We start from the raw sequence: 20,291 nt of genomic DNA, 5'->3' as shown, positions 1-20,291 counted from the left end.
ACCAACGGCAAAAGGAAGACCTTTCTCTCTGTCTCTCTCTCTCTCACTGTCCACTCTGCCTGTCAAAAAAAAAAAAAGTTATTTATTTATTTATTTGAAAGACAGAATTAACAGAGAGAGGCAGAGGGAAAGAGATCTTCATCTGCTGATTCACTCTCCAAATGGCCACAAGTCAAAGCCAGGAGCTTTACCCGGGTCTCCCATGTGAGTGGCAGGGGTCCCCAAATACTTGGGCCATCCTCCACTGCTTTCTCAGGCACATTATCAGGGAGCTGGGTCAGAAATGGAGCAGCCAGGACTTGAACCAGCACCCATATGGGATCCCAGTGTTATAATCAGTTACTTAACCTGCCATGTCACAAAGCTGTCCCCTCATTGTAGTTTTGATTTTTGTTTCTCTGATTAATGATGTTAAGCATTTTTTTATATGCATCCATCTCTTTGGGCGTTTGTGTATCAAATTTGGAGAAATACCCATTCAAGTCTTGTCCAATTTTTTTTTTAAAGATTTATTTTATTTATTTATTTTGAAAGAGTAACAGATAAAGCCAGGAGCTTCATCCAGGCCTCCTACATGGGTAGCAGGGCATTAACAGTAAGTTAGGGGGCCAGCACTGTGGGGTAGCTGGTAAAGCTGCCACCTGCAGCACTGGTATCCCATATGGGTGTTGGTTCAAGTCCCGGCTGCTCCACTTCCCATCCAGCTCTCTTGCTATGGCCTGCGAAAGCAGTAGAAGATGGCCTAAGTTTTTGGGCCCCTGCACCCGCATGGGAGACCTAGAAGTTGCTGGCTCCTGGCTTTGGATAGGCCCATTTGGGGAGTGAAACAGTAGATAGAAGGCTCACTCATGCACTCGCCCTCTTTCTCTCTCTCTCTCTCTCTCTCTCTCTCTCTCTCTTTCTTTCTTTCTCTCTTTCTCTCTTTCATCTGCCTCTCTATAACTCTGCCTTTCAAATAAATAAATCTGTAAAAACAAAACAAAACAAAATCCCAGTAAGAAAGATTGGAAGTGGCACAGCCTGGACAGGAACCAGCACCCATATGGGAGGGATGCTGGCTTTGCAGGAGGTGGTATTACCCACTAAACCACAACACTGGCCCCTTTTGTCCAGTTTTTAATCGGGTTGTTTATGAGTTGTAGGAATTCTTTGTACATTGTGGATATAAATCCCTTATATGATTTGCAGATATTTTCTCATGATTTTTTTTTTTTTTTTTTTGACAGGCAGAGTGGACAGTGAGAGAGAGAGACAGAGAGAAAGGTCTTCCTTTGCCGTTGGTTCACCCTCCAATGGCCGCCGCGGCCAGCGCGCTGCGGCCGGCGCACCGCGCTGATCCGATGGCAGGAGCCAGGAGCCAGGTGCTTTTCCTGGTCTCCCATGGGGTGCAGGGCCCAAGCACCTGGGCCATCCTCCACTGCACTCCCTGGCCACAGCAGAGAGCTGGCCTGGAAGAGGGGCAACCGGGACACAATCCGGTGCCCCAACCGGGACTAGAACCTGGTGTGCCGGCGCCGCTAGGCGGAGGATTAGCCTAGTGAGCCGCGGCGCCGGCCATTTTCTCATGATTTTTATGATGAGATTATGCCCTGATTAGATCTATGATCCATTTTTAAGTTAATTTTTCTGTGTGGTGTTGGTAAGTGTGCTACTCATTCTGTGGATATCCAGTTTTCCCAGCACCATTTGTTGAGAAAACTGTTCTTGAAGCATCATCATAGCAGCACCCTTTTGAAAAATGACCTGATGGGGCCAGTGCTGTGGCTCAGTGGGTTAAAGCCCTGACCTGAAGCGCTGGCATACATATGGGCACCAGTTTGAGACCCAGCCGCTCCACTTCCAGTCCAGCTCTCTGCTATGGCATGGGAAAGCTATAGAAGATGGGCCAAGACCTTGGGCCCCTGCACCTGCGTGGGAGGACCTGGAAGAAGCTCCTGGCTCCTGGCTTTGGATTGGCGCAGCCAACTGGGGAGTGAACCATTGGATGGAAGACCACTCTCTCTGCCTCTCCTCTGTGTAACTCTGACTTTCAAATAAATAAATAATTATTAAAAAAAAAAAAGAAAGAAAAAAAAATCACCTGATTATACATATAAGGGCTTATTTCTGTCTTCTCTGTTATAGTCTGTTGGTTTATATGACTGTCTATGCTAGCACCACACTGTTTGTTTGTTTGTTTGTTTCACAGGTAGAGTTAGGGAGACAGAGAAGGGTCTTCCTTTTTCTGTTGATTCACCCCCCCCCCCCAAGTGGCTGCTACGGCCGGTGCGTTGCAGCTGGTGCGCTGTGCCAATCTGAAGCCAGGAGCCAGGTGCTTCCTCCTGGTCTTCCATGTGGGTGCAGGGTCCAAGGACCTGGGCCATCCTCCACTGCGCTCCAGGGCCACAGCAGAGAGCTGGACTGGAAGAGGAGCAACCGGGACTATAACTCGGGGTGCCGGTGCCACAAGTGGAGGATTAGCCTAATGAGCTGTGGCACTGGCCCACCACACTGTGTTTTGTTTTGTTTTGTTTTGTTTTGAAAGTCAGAGTTACAGAGAGGAAGGTGGAGAGAGAGAGAAAGGTCTTCCATCCGATGGTTCACTCCCCAATTGGCCGCAGTGGCTGAAGCTGCGCGGATCCAAAGTGAGGCGCTTCCTCCGGGTCTCCCACGCAGGTGCAGGGGCCCAAGGACTTGGGCCATCTTCCAGTGCTTTCCCAGGTCACAGCAGAGAGCTGGATCGGAAGCAGAGCAGCCAGGTCTCGAACCAGCGCCCACATGGGATGCCGGCGCTTCGGGCCAGTGCGTTAACCCGCTGTGCCACAGTGCCGGCCCCCCAATTAGAAATTGGGAAGTCTGATGCCTCCAGCTCTGTTAATTTTTTAAGGTGGCTTTGGTTATGTGGATCTCTTAATATTCCATAGGAAATTTAGGGGAGATTTTTCTATTTCTTTCTTTCTTTTTTTTTTTTTTTTTGTTTGTTTGTTTGTTTTTGTTTGTCTGTTTAAGGTTTATTTATTTGACAGAGTTACGGAGCAGGGGGCGAAGAGCCAGAGAGTGGGGTCTTCTATCTGCTGGTTCACTCTCGAGTAGCTGCAATGGCCTGCGCTGGGCCATGCTGAACCCAATATCGAGGAGCTTCATTGAGGTCCCCTGCATGGGTGCAGGGGCCCAAGTCATCTTCCACTGCTTTTCCAGATGCATTAGAAGGGAGCTAGATTGGAAGTGGGGTAGCCAGGACTCCAACCAGTGCCTGTTTAGGATGCCTGTACTGCAGGCAGCAGCTTGACCCACTGTGCTACAACGTTGGCCCCAGATTTTCCTATTTCTGCACACACAAAAAAAGTTGGTATTTTGATAGTAATTACATTGAATTCGTAAATCACCTTGACATCTTAATAGTAAATCTTCCAACTCATGAATATCAGATGTCTATTTGTCTTTTTTTTTTCTTTTTTAAAATGTATTTATTTATTTGAAAGAGTTACAGAGAGACAGAGAGAGAGAGAGAGGTCTTCCATCCACTGGTTTGCTTCCCAGATGGCCATAACATCAGGAGACATGCCGGTCTGAAGCCAGGAACCAGGAGCTTCTTCTGGGTCTCCCACGTGGATGCAGGGGTCCAAAGACTTGGACCATTTTCTACTGCTTTCCCAAGCCATAGCAAAGAGCTGGATTAGAAGTAGAGCAGCCCAGACTGGAACCAGCACCCATATGAGATGCTGGCACTGCAGGTGGCGGCTTTACCATCTGCACCACAGTGTCAGCCCCTATTTGTGTCTTTAAATCTTTCAGCAATGTTTTGTAGTTTTGAGAATCTCCTTGTTAAGTTTAATTACTAAATATTTTGTTCTTTTGAATGCTATTATCAGTGGAATTATTCTCAATTTTCTTTTTGGATTTTTCTTTGGTAATGTATAGAAATGTACCAAAGAGGGCAGACATTTGGCCTAGTGGTTAAGATGGCTGTATCTCATATTGAAATACCTGAGTTAAATTTCCTGCTTCAACTCCCAGTCCAACTTCCTAGCATTGTGGACCCTTGGAGGCGGTAGGAATGGCTAAAATAGTTGGGTCCCTGCCAGTCAGGTGACACCAAGATTAAATTCCTGGCTCTTGGCTTTGACCTCACCCTATTCTGGCTGTTGCAGGCATTTGGGGAATGAATCAGTACATGAGGCTCAAATTTATTTATTTTTTTATTAAACCAAAGTGCACTGTTGTGTTTGTGTGTTGAATTTTGTATGCTCTGACTTTTATTAGCGCTAACATTTATTTTGTGTGTGGAATCATGCATTTCATTTCTTTTCCCTTCCTAACTACTCTGGCTGGGACATCAGTACTATGTTGAATAGAAGTTTTGGCCGGCACCGCAGCTCAATAGGCTAATCCTCCACCTGCGGTGCCGGCACCCCAGGTTCTAGTCCCTGTTGGGGCACCGGATTGTGTCCCGGTTGCCCCTCTTCCAGTCCAGCTCTCTGCTGTGGCCTGGGAGTGCAGTGGAGGATGGCCCAAGTGCTTGGGCCCTGCACCCGCATGGGAGACCAGGAGAGGCACCTGGCTCCTGGCTTCGGATCAGCACGGTGCACCGGCAGCAGCGCGCCAGCCGCAGCGGCCATTGGAGGGTGAACCAACGGTGAAAGGAAGACCTTTCTCCCTGTCTCTCTCTCTCACTGTCCACTCTGCCTGTTAAAAATAATAACAATAATAATAATAATAAAAAGAATAGAAGTCTTAATCTTAGAGGAAAAGATTTCAGTATTTCACTGTTGAATGTGATTTTTGCTGGGCTTTTCATAAATGGCTTTTATTATCCTTAGGTTATTTCTTTTAATTCTTGGTTTGTTGAGAGAGCTGGTGGAGCTCCATGTCCTGGCTTTGGCGCTAGCCCAGCCTTGGCTGTTGTGGGCATTTGGGGAGTGAGCCAGTGGATAGAAGAGCTCACTTTTGCTCTTGCCGTGTCTTCTCAAGTAGATGAAAAATGAAAATAAACATTTTTTTGAAGAAAAGAATCTTGAAACTTATGTGCATTACTTCTCTTTCTACACCTTTCTACACCTTGTAGTTTTACTAGTGATATCATTGACATTATGTTCTGTAATCAGTTTATCTTCTGTAATTTAGATTGATTCTAAAATTTTATAGCAAAAACTGCTTCATCATTATAACTCTAAGTAGTATTTACTGTAAAAACAAGAAGTGTTATAATTCCCAGTGTGTTCCATTTCACAGTCTGTACTGCTTAATAGAAATATTCCAGGGTTCAAGTTCAAATGAGTTTTTAATACCATATACCTAACTATGAAGTCTTTTAACCAAGATCATGCTTTTCTTGAGCAATTTCATATTTTCTGAAGTTTATCGTTACCTTTTAAAAATACATATATCCTGTCAACACTCTGGGCTCCATGTGTCAGGTTGTGTCTAATCCTATTTACCTGGACATCCTTCTCTCAGAGGTTTCTGTCCTCTGATTTCCAGTCCAAGTCCATTGTGCTCAAGGCCTGTTACACAGCTGTTGACCCTGCGCGTCATCTTTCCCTGTTTACAGAATCCCTGTGTTTTCTTGGTTTTGTTTTATTTGGTTGGAGTATATCTTCATGTTGCTTTTTAAGAAAAGGTGTACAGGGGTGCTGTGGTGAAGCAGGTTAAACCACCTCCTACAGCACTGGTATACCATATGGGCACCAGTTCAAGTCCTGGCTACTCCACTTCCAATCCAGCCCCTGTTAATGGCCTGAGAATAGCTGCAAAAATGGTCCAGGTGCTCAGGCCACTGCCACCAATATGAGAGACCCAAAAGAAGCTCCTGGCTTTGGCCTGGCCCAACTCTGGCTGTTGTGACCATTTAGGAAGTGAGCCAGCAGATGGTGGATTTCCCTCCCTCTCTCTCCCTCTCTCCCTCTCTCCCTCTCTCCCTCTCTCTCCCTCTCTCTCCCTCTCTCTCCCTCTCTCTCCCTCTCTCTCCCTCTCTCTCCCTCTCTCCCTCTCCCTCTCTCTCCCTGTCTCTCTCCCTGTCTCTCTCCCTGTCTCTCTCTCTCTAATTCTGCCTTTCAAATTAATTTAAAAAATCTTTAAGAAAAGGTGTACAAAAAGTAAACTCAGTATTGGTACCTAAAAATATTCTATTTCCATTGTGGCTGGGTACAGAATTCTACACTAATAACCATTTGCCTTGAATTTTGAAGACATTATCAAATTGTCTTGTAGCCAATAGTATTATAAATAAAAAGTCTAATTTTTAAAAAAGATTTATTTATTTATTTGAAAGGAAGTTAACAGAGAGAGCTTCCATCCACTGGTTCACTCCCTACATGGCTGCAGTGACCAGGGCTGGGCCAGGCAGGGGCCCAAGGACTTACACCATCTTCTGCTGCTTTCTCAGGCGCATTAGCAGGGAGCTGGATCAGAACTAGAGCAGGGGCCAGTGCTGTGGCATTAACTGGTGAAGCCACCGCTTGCAGTGTCAGCATTGCATATAGGCACTGGTTCAAGACCCAGCAGTTCCACTTCTGGTCCAGCTCTCTGATACGGCCTGGGAAAGCAATAGAAAATGGCCCAAGTGCTTGGGCCCCTGCACCAGTGTGGGAGACCCAGATGAAGCTCCTGGCTTCAGATAGGCCCAGCTCCGGCTGTTTGTGGCCATTTGGGGAGTGAACTAGTGGGTGGAAGACCTGGCTTGCTCTCTCTCTCTGCCTCTGCCTCTCTGTAACTCTGCCTTTCAAATAAATAACCATTAAAAAGAAGTAGAGTAGCTGGGACTTGAACCTGTGCCCTAATGGGATGCCAGTGTTGTAGCAGGTGGCTTTACCTCCTGTGCCACAACACCCTTCTCTAGAGTTTTGGGTTTTTTTAAGTTTATTTTCCTTTCATTTGAAATGCAAAGAGATAGAGACAGAAACTGATCTTATATCCACTGTTTTACTCCCTAAATGCCCACAACATCCAAGACTGGGCCATGTGGGTAGCAAAGATCCAGCAACTTGAGCCATTATCTTCTATGTTTCTGAGTACTCATTAGCAGGAAGCTGGAATCAGAAGAACTGGCACTCAAACTCAGGCATTCCAATATGGAATGTGGGTGTGCCAAACAGCAACTTACCACTGCACCAGCCACCTGGAGGTTTTGCCAGTTCAAGTCCTAGCTGCTCCACTTCTGATCCAAAATCTTAGTAAAGCTGCCTGAGCTCTGTTAATGGGTTAGAAGTTGATAATTAAATTTCAGGGTGAGTATAAGAACATAAAGGGTGATTTTATTTCCCAAGGGAAGTAACCTTCCCCTTCCCCCCAAAGAAACCCTGCTTTATGTCTGACTCTTAAAGTTTTTCACTTATTACACATACTGTTTTTTGTGTTTGTTTTTATTTGAAAAGCAGAGAGACTGACAGATCTTGTATTCACTGGTTCACTCCCTAGGAACTGGGAACTCGATCCCATGTGAGTGGCAGGAACCCAAGTACTTGTGCCATCACTTGACCCTCCCCACCAAGATGCACAATAACAGGAAACTGGAATTGGAAGTGGAATTAGGACTCTAACCCTAGTACTCCAGTGTAGAATGCAGGCATCTTAATCACCAGGGCAGACATTTGCCCTCAAATATTTTTGTTTGTTTCTTGATTTATTAATTTAGTTTGACCAATTTAAAAATGAATCCTGGGGCGGGTGTGTAGCTCAGCAGTTGAGTTGCTGCTTGGAATACCTGCATCTCATAGTAGAGTACCTAGTCCAATTCCCAGTTATTCCACTTCAGAACCAACTTCCTGCTAGGCAGGAAGGCAGCAGATGATGGCAGAAGTACTTGGGTCCCTGACACCCATGTGGAAGATGTAAAGGGAATTCTGGGCTGCTGGCTTCTGCTTGGCCCAGCCTTGTCTATTGTGAGCATTTGGTGAGTGAACTTCTTGGTGGTGTGCTTTCTCTCTCTCAGATAAAATGAAAATAAAAATTTTTTAAAACTGTATCTAATTAAGTTTTGTTTATTCACAAAGGATATTACAAATAGAAGTTTCCATGGGATGCTTGGTAAATGAAAGTCTTACGGCACAAGTCTTGGCTTTTTGTTTATTTTGTTCTATTTTATTCAAGGAATAATTTAAAGAGTTAAGATTTGCATATTGTACAGGGAAATAACTCCTTTTTATTTTAATATTCCAAACTAGGTAAAAGCACTAATTTTAGCAATTTCAACTTACAGATTATTTTACTTATACTAATATGAACTTAATTCAACCTGATTTTTAAAAAATAAATGTATGGAGGAGGTATTTGGCTCACTGATTAAGCCACCATTTGAGATGCCCATATCCCATTTTGGAGTGTCTAAGTTCAAGTCCGAGTTCCATTCTCCATTCCAGCTTCCTGTTAATGCAGTCCCTTGGAGGCAGTAGGATCCCTGTCACCCACGTTGATGACCTGGATTGAGTGAAACTGCTTCAGCTTGGCCCAATCCTGGTTGTTGTGGGCATTTGGGAAGTGAAATAGTAAATGCAAGACTGCATTCTGTCTCTGTCTTTCAAATAAAGTGAAAATAAGTTAAAAAAAATTCTCTGGTCTGTTATCTGAAACCCATATTTCCATTTCAAGTATTCTTAGAAAAACTCTACTGTTTACATCATGTAGATTGGCCTACACTAATCCATTTAAATGCCCACTGATTTTTTTTAAGCAAGTTTTTTGTTTTAGAAATTTTTATTTTTTTTACTTATTTGAAATGCAGAAAGAGAAACAGATTTTTTTAAATATATTTATTTATTTGCTTGAAAGAGTTACAGAGAGGCAAAGGCAGAGAGAAAAGTCTTCCATCCACTGGTTCACTCCCCAAATGGCTACAATGGCTGGAGCTTCTTTGGAAGTGAAGCAGCAAAGACTCGGACCAGTGCCCACATGGGATGCTGACACTGTTGGCGGTAGCTTTATCTGCTATGCCATAGTGCCAGCCCCCAACAGAGATCTTTTTTTCTTTTTTTTTTTTTTTTAAGATTTATTTATTTATTTGAAAGTCAGAGTTACACAGAGAGAGAATGGGAGGCAGAGAGAAAAAGAGGTCTTCCATATGCTGGTTTACTCCCCAGTTGGCCACAACAACCCAAGCTGTGCCAATCTGAAGCCAAGAGCCAGGAGCTAGGAGCTTCTTCCAGGTCTCCCACACAGGTGCAGGGGTCCAAGGACTTGGGCCATCTTCTACTGCAACCTGGACTCAGACCAGCGCCCATGTGAGATGCTGGCACTGCAGGCAGTGGCTTTTCCACTGGCCATAGCGCTGCCCCCTGATAGAGGTCTTCTATCTGCTGTTTAATTCCCCAAATGCCCAGGAGCCTGGAACTTCATCTGGGCTTCCCACATAGGTGGCAATCAGCCAAGTACTTAAGCCATCATCTGTTGACTGCTAAGGATGTGAGTTAGGAAGCTGGGCCCAGGACTTGAACCCAGGCATTCCAGTATGGGATGGAAATCTTGTTCCCAACAGTGACTTAACCATTACACCAAACACACACACAGCCACCCACCCACCACCTTCCCCCATCCATGAAGAGTTCTTCTGAATAACTGCCCTAGCCCTTGACTAAGTACGAATTGGAAATGTAATACTCGATCTGATGCCTTTGGTGAAATTTGTGGTTCCATTCCAGATGCTGAGTAGGGATGCAATTATAGAGATGCATATACAGTAATTATTTAATATACTAGCATCTTTTTAATATGGTTCTTGGGAAGGATTATTCAAACTGAAATAATTAGAATCAAAGAGAATACTATTAATTACGTTGGAACAGTAGTCATAACCAGAGCATATGGTCATTTCCTCTTGATTCCCGTGGACTTTTAAGGTTAGGATCAAAAGCAGTGTGTGATTGTCCACCTAATTAGTTTACTTGAAATTCTTACTCTGTTTTTACCTGCTGGATAAGTTTTTGGGGACCAAGAAATATTGCTAGATCTAGATAAGGAACAATGGGATGAAAATAATAGTTTGCTTTCTGTATCCTTGAGTTCTGTGTTTATGGATTATTTAGCCTAATCATGGATTGAAGATTGAAAATACTTTTTTTTTTTTTTTCCCCTGGTGGGTAGGCATTTGGCCTAGCAGTTAATTTGCAGATTATGATGCCTGTGTCTGTCTCATGTCTTTTAAGCATCTGGGTTTAATAACCAGCCTCCACCCACCCACCCCCTTTTTTAAAGATTAATTTTTTTTTTTTTTTTTTTTTTTGACAGGCAGAGTGGACAGTGAGAGAGAGAGACAGAGAGAAAGGTCTTCCTTTGCCGTTGGTTCACCCTCCAATGGCCGCCGCTGCAGCCGGCGCACCGCGCTGATCCGATGGCAGGAGCCAGGAGCCAGGTGCTTTTCCTGGTCTCCCATGGGGTGCAGGGCCCAAGCACCTGGGCCATCCTCCACTGCACTCCCTGGCCATAGCAGAGAGCTGGCCTGGAAGAGGGGCAACCGGGACAGAATCCGGCGCCCCAACCGGGACTAGAACCCGGTGTGCCGGCGCCGCAAGGTGGAGGATTAGCCTATTGAGCCACGGCGCCGGCCAAGATTAATTTTTTTTTTTTGAAAGGTAGAATGAGAGAGAAAAACAGAAAAAGATCTTTCATCCACTGGTTCACTCCCCCAAATGGGCACAAACCTGAGTGAGGGCCAGACCAAAGCCAGGAACCCAGATACTTCATTCAGGTCTGTCATGTGGTTGACAGGGGTAGAAGTGCCTGAGCCATCACATCTCTGCTGCTTATGGAGAGCTGGATCAGAAATGGAGCAGCTGGGACTTGAACTGGCACTGCAGTATGGGATGCTGGCTCCACAAAACTGGCCCAGCCTCCAGCTCTTGACTCCAGCCAGCTACCTGCAGACCATGGGAGTCAGTAACTATGGCTCGAGTATTTGGGCGCCTGCCACCCATGTGGGAGACCTGAATTGGGTTTCCTGCTCCTGGGTTCATCCATCAAAGGTATTTTGAGTAGTAAACCAGCAGATAGGAGCATTCTCTCTGTCTCTGCCTCTCAAATAAATATACAAAGTTTTTAAAAATTGCTGACTTTTCTTCTCATTCCCTAAACACTACAGTATAGCAACTGTATACGTAACATTTACATTGTCTTAAGTATTACAAGTAATTGAGAGATGATTTTAAACTATGCAGAAGGATTCACATAGGATATAACACTTAAAGTATATTTTAAGTCCTTTGTTTGTTTGTTTTCAATTCAAGAGACAGAGACTGCCATTCACTGATTTACTCCCTAAATGCCCACAAGGGCCAGGGCTTGGGCTGAAGCCTGAAACTGGAAACTCAGTCTAGCTTTCCCACATGAGTGGCAGGGACCCAACTATTTGAGCCATTACTTACTGCTGACCAGGCTCTGCATTGGCAGGAAGCTGGAATGAGGAATTAGAGCCTGGTGTTGACCCAGGCATCCCCATATATGAGTTAAGGTGTCTTAACTACTAGGTCAAATGCCTGCCACTATACCAACTTATATAAGAGACTTTAGCATCCGTGGGTTTTGGTATCCAGGGGCTCCTGGGACCAATTCTCCAGGATACTAGGAGGCAATTGTGTGCATATTCAAGACTGTCTGAATTTTTTCTATAGCCAAAATCCCTCCCATGTAGTGTAGTCTGAATATGTGAAATCCGACCTTATTTGTAAATGTTAAATGCAAATTAATCTGTTGTATTTATATTTTAAATATAAAACTTTTTCTCAGTTTTAGGATGAAGACGTATAAACATGTTATTGCTTAAAAATGTGGAATTGTCTATAAAATGGGTCAATCCCATATTAATTTCCCACTATTACAATGTAAACTTCCCTTTTCCTATCTTGTAATTGGCATTCATGTAGAAAATGTTAGGTAGTTTTATATCAAAATATGGCAGCCTCATCCAAATAGAAATTATAAAAGTTTCTTTGGACTCCATTCTAAGTTTTTTGTTTTTGTTCTTTGTTTTTTGTTTTCTTTTTCATATTGGACTGAAATCTGCCACCCTGTAACTTCCATCTATTGGTTCTAGTTCTGTTCTCTGGAGCAGCATGGCGTAAGTGTCTTCTTTTAGAAGGCAGCTATCTCACCTTTTCTAGACTGATTTCCTAAGATTCTCTACTTTTCATATATGAAATAAAATGCATATCCATAAGCTTCTTATTGATTCTTTATGTTTATATCCTAGTCGATGGGTGTTTTCTATAATGTTAAAATATGGTGCCCCGTATTTTAATTCTGCACTGTTTTTGTGGTACCATGTACACAAGTACAGAATACTCTGTACTTTAACTCCACGAATCAGATGCTCTAGTTGTGCCACTTCAGCTTTTGTCAGTTTTGAAAATTTATTTTTCATTAGCTATTCCTAACTGTTGGTTCATATTAAAGCTTTTGGTCAGCTAAAGACCACCAGCTAAGTAACTTAGATTTTCCTTGTTTTAGAAAAAGGCTCATCTGCCTTGGTAATACAGCCTTAACAGGTGGAATTTTGAGTGTATGACTAAGAAACTTGAAAAACAGATATATTTCATATGCTAACATCTGTAGGCCTTTGGTTTTATGTGACATGGCCCTCAGTTTAGAAGTTAAAATAACTTAGAATTTTAGTTGGAAATTAATTTGATTCCTGTTTTAGGAAATGTTTTTGCTCTTTAAGGTTGAGATGTTTATGATTGCAAGGTATTTGGTTTCTTTACAACACATGCTGTTATTTTTTAAAAGAAAAATAAATTTATGTAATGCTGCCTCAAAGCTGAAAATTTTATCTAAAATAATAGATTCCAATGTAGGTTTTGTATCCTAGAGTTTGACTTTTCATCCACAACGTTCACATACATTAAGTAATTATTTGTTGCAGGGGGCTGTCCTGTGCATTGTAGGATGTGTAATAGCATCCCTGGACTCTTCCAACTAGGTGCTAGTAATACATACCAGCTCTAGCTCCTCTGCTGTTTGATCATCAAAAATATCTCATAAATGGCCAAATGTCCCCTGAGGGCAAAATCTTCCCTAGTTGTGAACCACTGCCCTGGAACAACAGAAATATTTCATAAATCTGCTGGTTAACAGTTTTCTACCTGAAATTTTTTCTGTAATTGGGATTAGAATACAATTTTTTTTTATCATTTTTGTGGACTTTTTTAAACTATAAAATACAGTAAAGAACATTACGTAAAACAAATACTTTTTGAAATTCCTAATTTGATCTGGTGTTTCCTAGTTTGGTAATATTGTTTCTTATCCCAGTTTGTCATTCTTGCTTTGCAACATGATCTATGATCTGAAACAGTATGTGTAAATATATAACTTACTGAGATTGAGGAATGAAAATTAAATAGTAGTAACAATAGTATTGAGCAGGAGGTTTGAGTTCAAATACTTGTCCTTTTTAGCCCTGATTAAATGACTTTCAAGTGTGATTTTTATTAAGTTGATTAGCTCATAGACTTTAAAATTAAATTGTGTTATATTTATTCTTCTACTTCACAATATAGCCAACAGCCAGCTTCGGGTGTAGCCTATTCTCATCCAACTACAGTTGCTAGCTACACTGTCCATCAGGCTCCAGTAGCTGCTCACACAGTTACTGCTGCCTATGCACCAGCAGCCGCCACAGTTGCAGTTGCCAGGCCTGCTCCAGTAGCTGTTGCAGCTGCAGCAACAGCTGCTGCCTATGGAGGCTACCCCACTGCACACACAGCAACTGACTATGGTTATACCCAGAGGCAACAAGAAGCACCACCACCACCTCCCCCAGCTACTACACAAAATTACCAGGTAAGAAAACTACTGGTCTCAATAGCCTTAACAAGCGTCAGTAGGCTCAATGTATATAACACAGTACCCAAGCCAGTACTTCTCAAAATTGAGTCTTCCAAAATATTCTTCTAAAGATAGAGAAAAGTAAAGTGGGTATTCCTAAGTAGTTTAGGAACATAGAACATTAAATTTCTTTGCTGTTAATTTTGTATTAATCCTCCTTTCCTTTCCCCATCCATTTCTCTCTTATTATGTAGAATCCGTGTTTGTTTTAATTTTACCTCAGGTATTTGAGGAAAAAAAAGATATAAGAAAGATGTTCCTTATTTGAATTATGGCATTATTATTTATTAAGATTTGTTTATTCTGTTTCAAAGGCGGTACAACAGAGGGAAAGAGCGAGAGAGATCTTCCATCCATCCATGGTTCACTCCCCAAATGGCTACTTTGGCGGGGACTGGGCTGAGCCAAAGCCTGTAACTCCACCTGGGTCTTCACGTGGGTGGCAAGGGGCCCAGGCATATTAACAGGGAGCTGGATTGGAAGCAGAGTAGCTTGGACTTGAACTGGCACCGTGATATGAGATGCCATTGTCAGAAGCAGCTGCTTGACCCATTATGTCATAATGCTGTCCCTGTACTATGGCATTATTCATTTGAAACATATTTAAGAATCATGGGTCTAAACTGTATCAGGCAGACATATCTCCTATTTGCTTCTTGTAATCTATTAAAGGTAGAAATCCTAGGGCCAGTGCTGTGGTGTAATAGGTTAAGCCACTACCTGTGGTGCTGGCATCCCTTGTGGGTGCCAATTCCAGTCCCAGCTATTCCACTTCTGATCCAGCTCCATGCTAATGGTCTGGGAAGGCAGTGAAAAATAACCCAAGTGCTTGGGTCCCTGCACCCACGTGAAGATCTGGAAGAAGATCATGGCTTCCAGTTGGCCCAGCTCTAGCTATTGCTATTTGGGGAGTAAACCAGCAGATGGAAGACCCCTCTCTGTGTCTCTCCCTCAGTGTCTGTAACTCTGCCTGTTAAATAAATAAATATGTATCAGAAAGAGAGAGAATCCTGTCAAGATTTTTTAGTATATCACAACTGTGATCATGTTCTTACTCATCCAGCCACTTCTTTTCAGTCTTATAGGACAATTAAATCATCTTAACTTTATTTTGGTTGAGAACATTACTAGAACAGTTGCTTATTTAATTAAATGTGGTCCTGGTTTCTTTAATCCATTGTTTGTGTTTAGGATCTGTTTTTAAACTTTGTTCCCTCTGGAGTTTCCCCATTTTTGTATTCTTTCTAAAGAATGGGAATTTGTTGACAAAAATCAATAATATTAGTATACACTGTTAATTTTTGATAAGTTCTAATCTTGGAATTACTTTTGGTATGTGTGCTTACATTTCATTATGCCCAGAGAGAGTATAATAAATTCTTTTTTTTTTTTTTTTTTTAATTTATTTATTTGAGAGGCAGAGTTACAGATAGAGGAAGAGACAGAGTGGTCTTCCATCACTGGTTTACTCCCCAGATGGCTGCAGTTGCTGATGTTGGGCTGATTTTAAGCCAGGAGCCAGGGACTTGGGCCATCTTCCACTGCTCTCTCAGGTCATTAGCAGGGAACTGGATCAGAAGTGGAACAGCTGGGACTCAAAACTGGTACCCATATGGGATGCTGGTGCTGCAAACCTTCTATGCCACAGCATTGGCCCCAATAAATTCTTTTTTTTTTTTTTTTTTTTTTTTTTACAGGCAGAGTGGACAGTGAGAGAGAGAGACAGGGAGAAAGGTCTTCCTTTTACCGTTGGTTCACCCTCCAATGGCTGCCGCGGCCGGCGCACCGCGCTGATCCGATGGCAGGAGCTAGGTGCTTTTCCTGGTCTCCCAAGGGGTGCAGGGCCCAAGCACTTGGGCCATCCTCCACTGCACTCCCTGGCCACAGCAGAGAGCTGGCCTGGAAGAGGGGCAACCGGGACAGAATCCGGCGCCCCGACTGGGACTAGAACCCAGTGTGCCAGCACCGCAAGGCGGAGGATTAGCCTAGTGAGCTACGGCGCTGGCCCCCAGTAAATTCTTTAAGATTGAATTACATATTTGAACGGAAGAGAGAGGTCTTCCATCTACTAATTCACTTCCCAAATGGCTGCAACAGACAGTTCTGACCCAAGCCAAAACCATGAGCCTGGAACTCCATTCTGGTCTCTCACATGATGGGTGGGGCCCAGGTACCTGGGTCATCATCTGCTGCCTTCCCAGGCACATTAGCAGGAAGATGATTTGGAAGCTGAGCAGCTGGGACTGGAACTAGCACTCTGATATGGGGTGCTGACAGTTCAACTGGTGGCTTAACCTGCTGAGCTGCAGTGCCATCCCCAAGTTTTGCTTTTAATAGGGTCAGTGAAACCCATTATTTTTGGGGTCTTGCCTGCTTTCTCAGCCTTTCCATCTGTATACCTTCCCAACCCTCCTCACTTTATGCAGTGCTAGAAGCCACCCAGCTTACTTTGATATTTTTTGAAGAAAAGAAAGAATTAAAGCTAGAGCAATAAAAATTTAGTAACCCAAGTTTCATTTTCTAATACTGTGGAATCCTTTAAGGCAAAGCTGTATAAATTTTTTTAAAATTTAAATATTCAAAAGACAGAGTTAAAGGGCAGGAGAGAGAAATCTTCCGTTCTCTGGTTCACTCCCTGGTGGCCACAATAGTAAGGCCAAAGCCAGGAACATGGAACTCCATCCAAGTCTCCCACGTGGGATGCAGGGGCCCAAGCGTTTGGGCCGTCCTCTGCTGCTTTCTGAGGCATGTTAGGAGGAAACTGGATTGGAAGAGGAGCAACCAAGGCTTGGAACAGGTGCTGATATGGCATGCCAGCATTGCAGGTGGCTGTTTAACTTGCTGTGCCATAAAGCTACCCACTCCCATGAATTTTTAAATAAAACTTATTTAAATATTTAAAAAATATTTCAGTGATCGTTCGAATTATAAAACTGAAATATGCTACTTGGATTGCTTTTGTTCTTATGATGAAATTAGAAATGAATCCTATGTATTCTTTTATGTCTAGATTTGATATAAAACTACAAATTAGTTTTTTTGTTTTCCTTTAATAGACCTGTATATGGTAAGAATTTTTTTCTTGCTACTTATAACAGTCTTTTCTCATTCTTTTTCTTTAGGACTCCTACTCCTATGTAAGATCCACAGCTCCTGCTGTAGCTTACGATAGTAAGCAGTACTACCAACAACCAACAGCAACTGCCGCGGCCGTAGCTGCTGCTGCCCAGCCTCAGCCTTCTGTTGCTGAAACCTACTATCAGACAGGTGATTTTATTATAAACTATTGAAATAATGATTCAGGGTATTTTTTTAATGAAGATAAAACATTTGAGTCCTTCCAGATTCAATGTAGTATATCATCTTGAGTGGCAGGTTCTAGCCATGTCCTCTTTCTCTGCTAGAATTACCTTTGAATCATAGAAGGCCATGCATGGAAGTAATTCATAATAATGCTCTTCTCTACTGGAAATATACTCCGTTTTTTGTATTAAGTATACAGTTCTCTTCTGCTGAAATAAACTACACAAAAGAAGCTGGTTAGTTACTAAGCTTAGCTTGTGCTCAGTTATCTGAGTCGGAATATCTTGAATTAGTCTTGAATTCTGACATTGACCATACAACTTTTTGAAATCCTTTAGATCTTGTATATTAAGTTCCTCTCTGTGTGAATCAAATTTGATAAGCAGATAAAGATAAAAATTACAAGGTGCGGCCGGCACCGCGGCTCACTAGGCTAATCTTCCGCCTTGCGGCGCCGGCACACCAGGTTCTAGTCCCGGTCGGGGCACCGGTTCTGTCCTGGTTGCCCCTCTTCCAGGCCAGCTCTCTGCTGTGGCCCGGGAGTGCAGTGGAGGATGGCCCAAGTGCTTGGGCCCTGTACCCCATGGAAGACCAGGATAAGCACCTGGCTCCTGCCATGGGATCGGCGCGGTGCGCCGGCCGCGGCAACCATTGGAGAGTGAACCAACAGCAAAGGAAGACCTTTCTCTCTGTCTCTCTCTCTCACTGTCCACTCTGCCTGTCAAAAAATAAAAAAAAAATTACAAGGTGCTTTTACTTAATTGAGCATAAAATGGGTTTGGCCCCTTGGTATTTGTGCCTTTCCCAGGATTATTTGTATGCTTTAATGATTATTAGTGACTGATTAATTATTAATTTAAATGATTGATAATGAGGCTCATAAGATTCCTTTTAAAAAAAGATTTATTTATTTAATTGAAAGGCAGAGATACAGAGAGTCAGAAGCAGAGAGAGAGTCTTTCATCTGCTTCACTCCTTAGATGGCCTCTACAGCTGAAGCTGGACCGATCAAAAGCCAGGAACTAGGAGCTTCTTTCAGGTCTCCTATGCAGGTGCAGGGGCCCAAGCACTTAGGCCATCTTCTGCTTTCCCAGGCCATAGCAGAGATCTGGATTGGAAGTGAAGCAGCCGGGATTCAAACTGGAGTCTATATGGGATACCAGCACTGCAGGTGGCAGCTTTACCTCCTATGCCACAGCACCAGCCCCTCATGAGATTCTTTTCAAAGTATAAATTTGTTTTAAATGTGGCCAAGAACAGCATACATTTAACCATTAAGAATAGCTGTACACGGAGGCTGGCGCTGTGGCATAGCTGGTGAAGCCGGTGCCAGCATTCCATATGGGTGCCAGTTAGAGAACCGGCTGCTCCACTTCCAATCCAGCTCTCTGCTATGGCCTGGGAAAGCAGTAGAAGAACGGCCCAAGTCCTTGGGCCCCTGCACCCACGTGGGAGACCCGGAAGAAGCTCCTGGCCCCTGGCTTCAGATTGGCACAGCTCCAGCTGATGTGGCCAGTTGGGGAGTGAACCAACAGATGAAGACTTCTGTCTCTGTCTCTGACTCTCCTTCTTTCTCTGTGTAACTCTGACTTTCAAATAAATAAATAAATTTAAAAAAGAATAGCTGTACTCAAGCTATTGACATTTGATGATTTACATCAGTAGCATTTTGTGAATTGGAATTAAGAGATTGAAGTTCACTGTGGATAATCAGTAGAATGCAGTGAGTGGTATGTGAACAAGTTCCATATAATTATGCATTAAGATTTCTAATGTTAATTGAAATATATGCTCTGACCCTTTGTCTACTCTATTTCTAACTTTAAACCATACTCACTCCTAGATTTACTGATGTAAATACATACATGCATACGTGCCTCTTTTCTAAAAAATTTAATTCTACCCATTGTAAGTTTTACTGCTGTTTTAGTTAACTGTAGTATCATTTTAGAAATATATAGAAAGCGTCGCGGCGGCCATTGGAGGGTGAACCAACGGCAAAGGAAGACCTTTCTCTCTGTCTCTCTCTCTCACTGTCCACTCTGCCTGTCAAAAAAAAGAAAAAAGAAATATATAGAAAGCATTTGAGAAGTCATAGTAAATCATTTTAAGCTACGATGCTAAGTTTTTACCTCAAGCAGAAATAGCTGGCATAATATTTAGAGTTAATAGTGTTTCTACCAGTTTTTTCTAGTTTTAAGAATATTGTTGCAGTAACCACAGTGACTCAACCCTTTTGATTTTTCTGACTTCTCTTTTCCATTTTAGCTCCCAAAGCAGGTTATAGCCAAGGTGCAACTCAATATACTCAAGCCCAGCAAACTCGACAAGTGACAGCCATAAAACCAGCCACACCGAGTCCAGCTACCACTACTTTCTCCATTTATCCTGTGTCCTCCACCGTACAGCCAGTAGCAGCTGCAGCTACTGTGGTGCCGTCCTATACTCAGAGTGCTACTTACAGTACCACAGCAGTTACTTATTCTGGTAAGACTAGTAAATTGTGTTTAAATAAATAATCATATTACAAAGAAATTTACTATAAATACTCTGTTGTTTTTTTGTTGCATAATTTTAGTCCCAATAACAGGAATTGATGGTAAGCATTAATACGAATATTCATGCATAATAAGACAAATAGACCATACATACTATAAGTTGTATGTTTTTTGTTTGTTTAAAGGACGATGTTAGTGAATGTCAAATGCTCTTTGGGGATTTTCCAGTATTATTTCCTTTCTGATTTTTCAAAATGAATTTTAAAATTCATGGTTAAGACTTAGGGAATACCACATGCAAATCATTTGTATCATTCATTTTGGCTGTCAAAGAGCTTTTCTTCATATTTATTTTGGGGACTAAATAATCTGGAAAATACTGGATAGCCTTTTGTAAACAACTGTAAGATGGTGGAAGGACTGAACTTTATTTTCACTAAATGATCATGTAATTTCTGAATTGAAAGAAACCTTAATACATCCACCTCTCTTGCTAGCGTCAAATTGAGATAGTTTGCAGTATTGTGGTACATTGCCTTTTTTGTAGACAGTTTTGTATTGCTGTATGATTTTTACTGTTTTGTATTTTCTTTATTCTTTGATATATTGTCTTGTCTCCTAGAAGGCTTTAATCTCTATACTTTGTAGTAGCTTGAATATTAGAAGCCTAGCTCCTGGATTTTAAAAATACTTTAATTC

The 20,291-nt window shown here is 42.5% G+C and overlaps 1 protein-coding gene across 4 annotated transcripts in view; it reads left to right on the top strand.

Moving 5' to 3' along the window:
* ZFR (zinc finger RNA binding protein) overlaps positions 1-20,291 on the top strand; it is an 86,682-nt gene that overhangs the window by 14,523 nt on the left and 51,868 nt on the right. For 2 of the 4 annotated variants that reach the window (XR_011381988.1, XM_008262097.4), the window contains exons 3-6: positions 11,999-12,022; positions 13,464-13,746; positions 16,914-17,058; positions 19,363-19,581. Coding sequence is in view for 2 of the 4 variants with exons in the window: in XM_008262097.4 (XP_008260319.1) it covers positions 11,999-12,022; positions 13,464-13,746; positions 16,914-17,058; positions 19,363-19,581 (671 nt within the window). In the remaining 2 variants the exon portion in view is untranslated. The remainder of the gene's footprint in view (positions 1-11,998; positions 12,023-13,463; positions 13,747-16,913; positions 17,059-19,362; positions 19,582-20,291) is intronic. The other 2 variants (XR_011381989.1, XM_002714107.5) reach the window with 1 other exon arrangement.

This window comes from Oryctolagus cuniculus, chromosome 14, assembly GCF_964237555.1.
Source record: "Oryctolagus cuniculus chromosome 14, mOryCun1.1, whole genome shotgun sequence".
Lineage (NCBI taxonomy): Eukaryota > Metazoa > Chordata > Mammalia > Lagomorpha > Leporidae > Oryctolagus > Oryctolagus cuniculus.
Note: the sequence above shows the minus strand (reverse complement) of the source record. Positions and strands in the feature narration are given on the sequence as shown.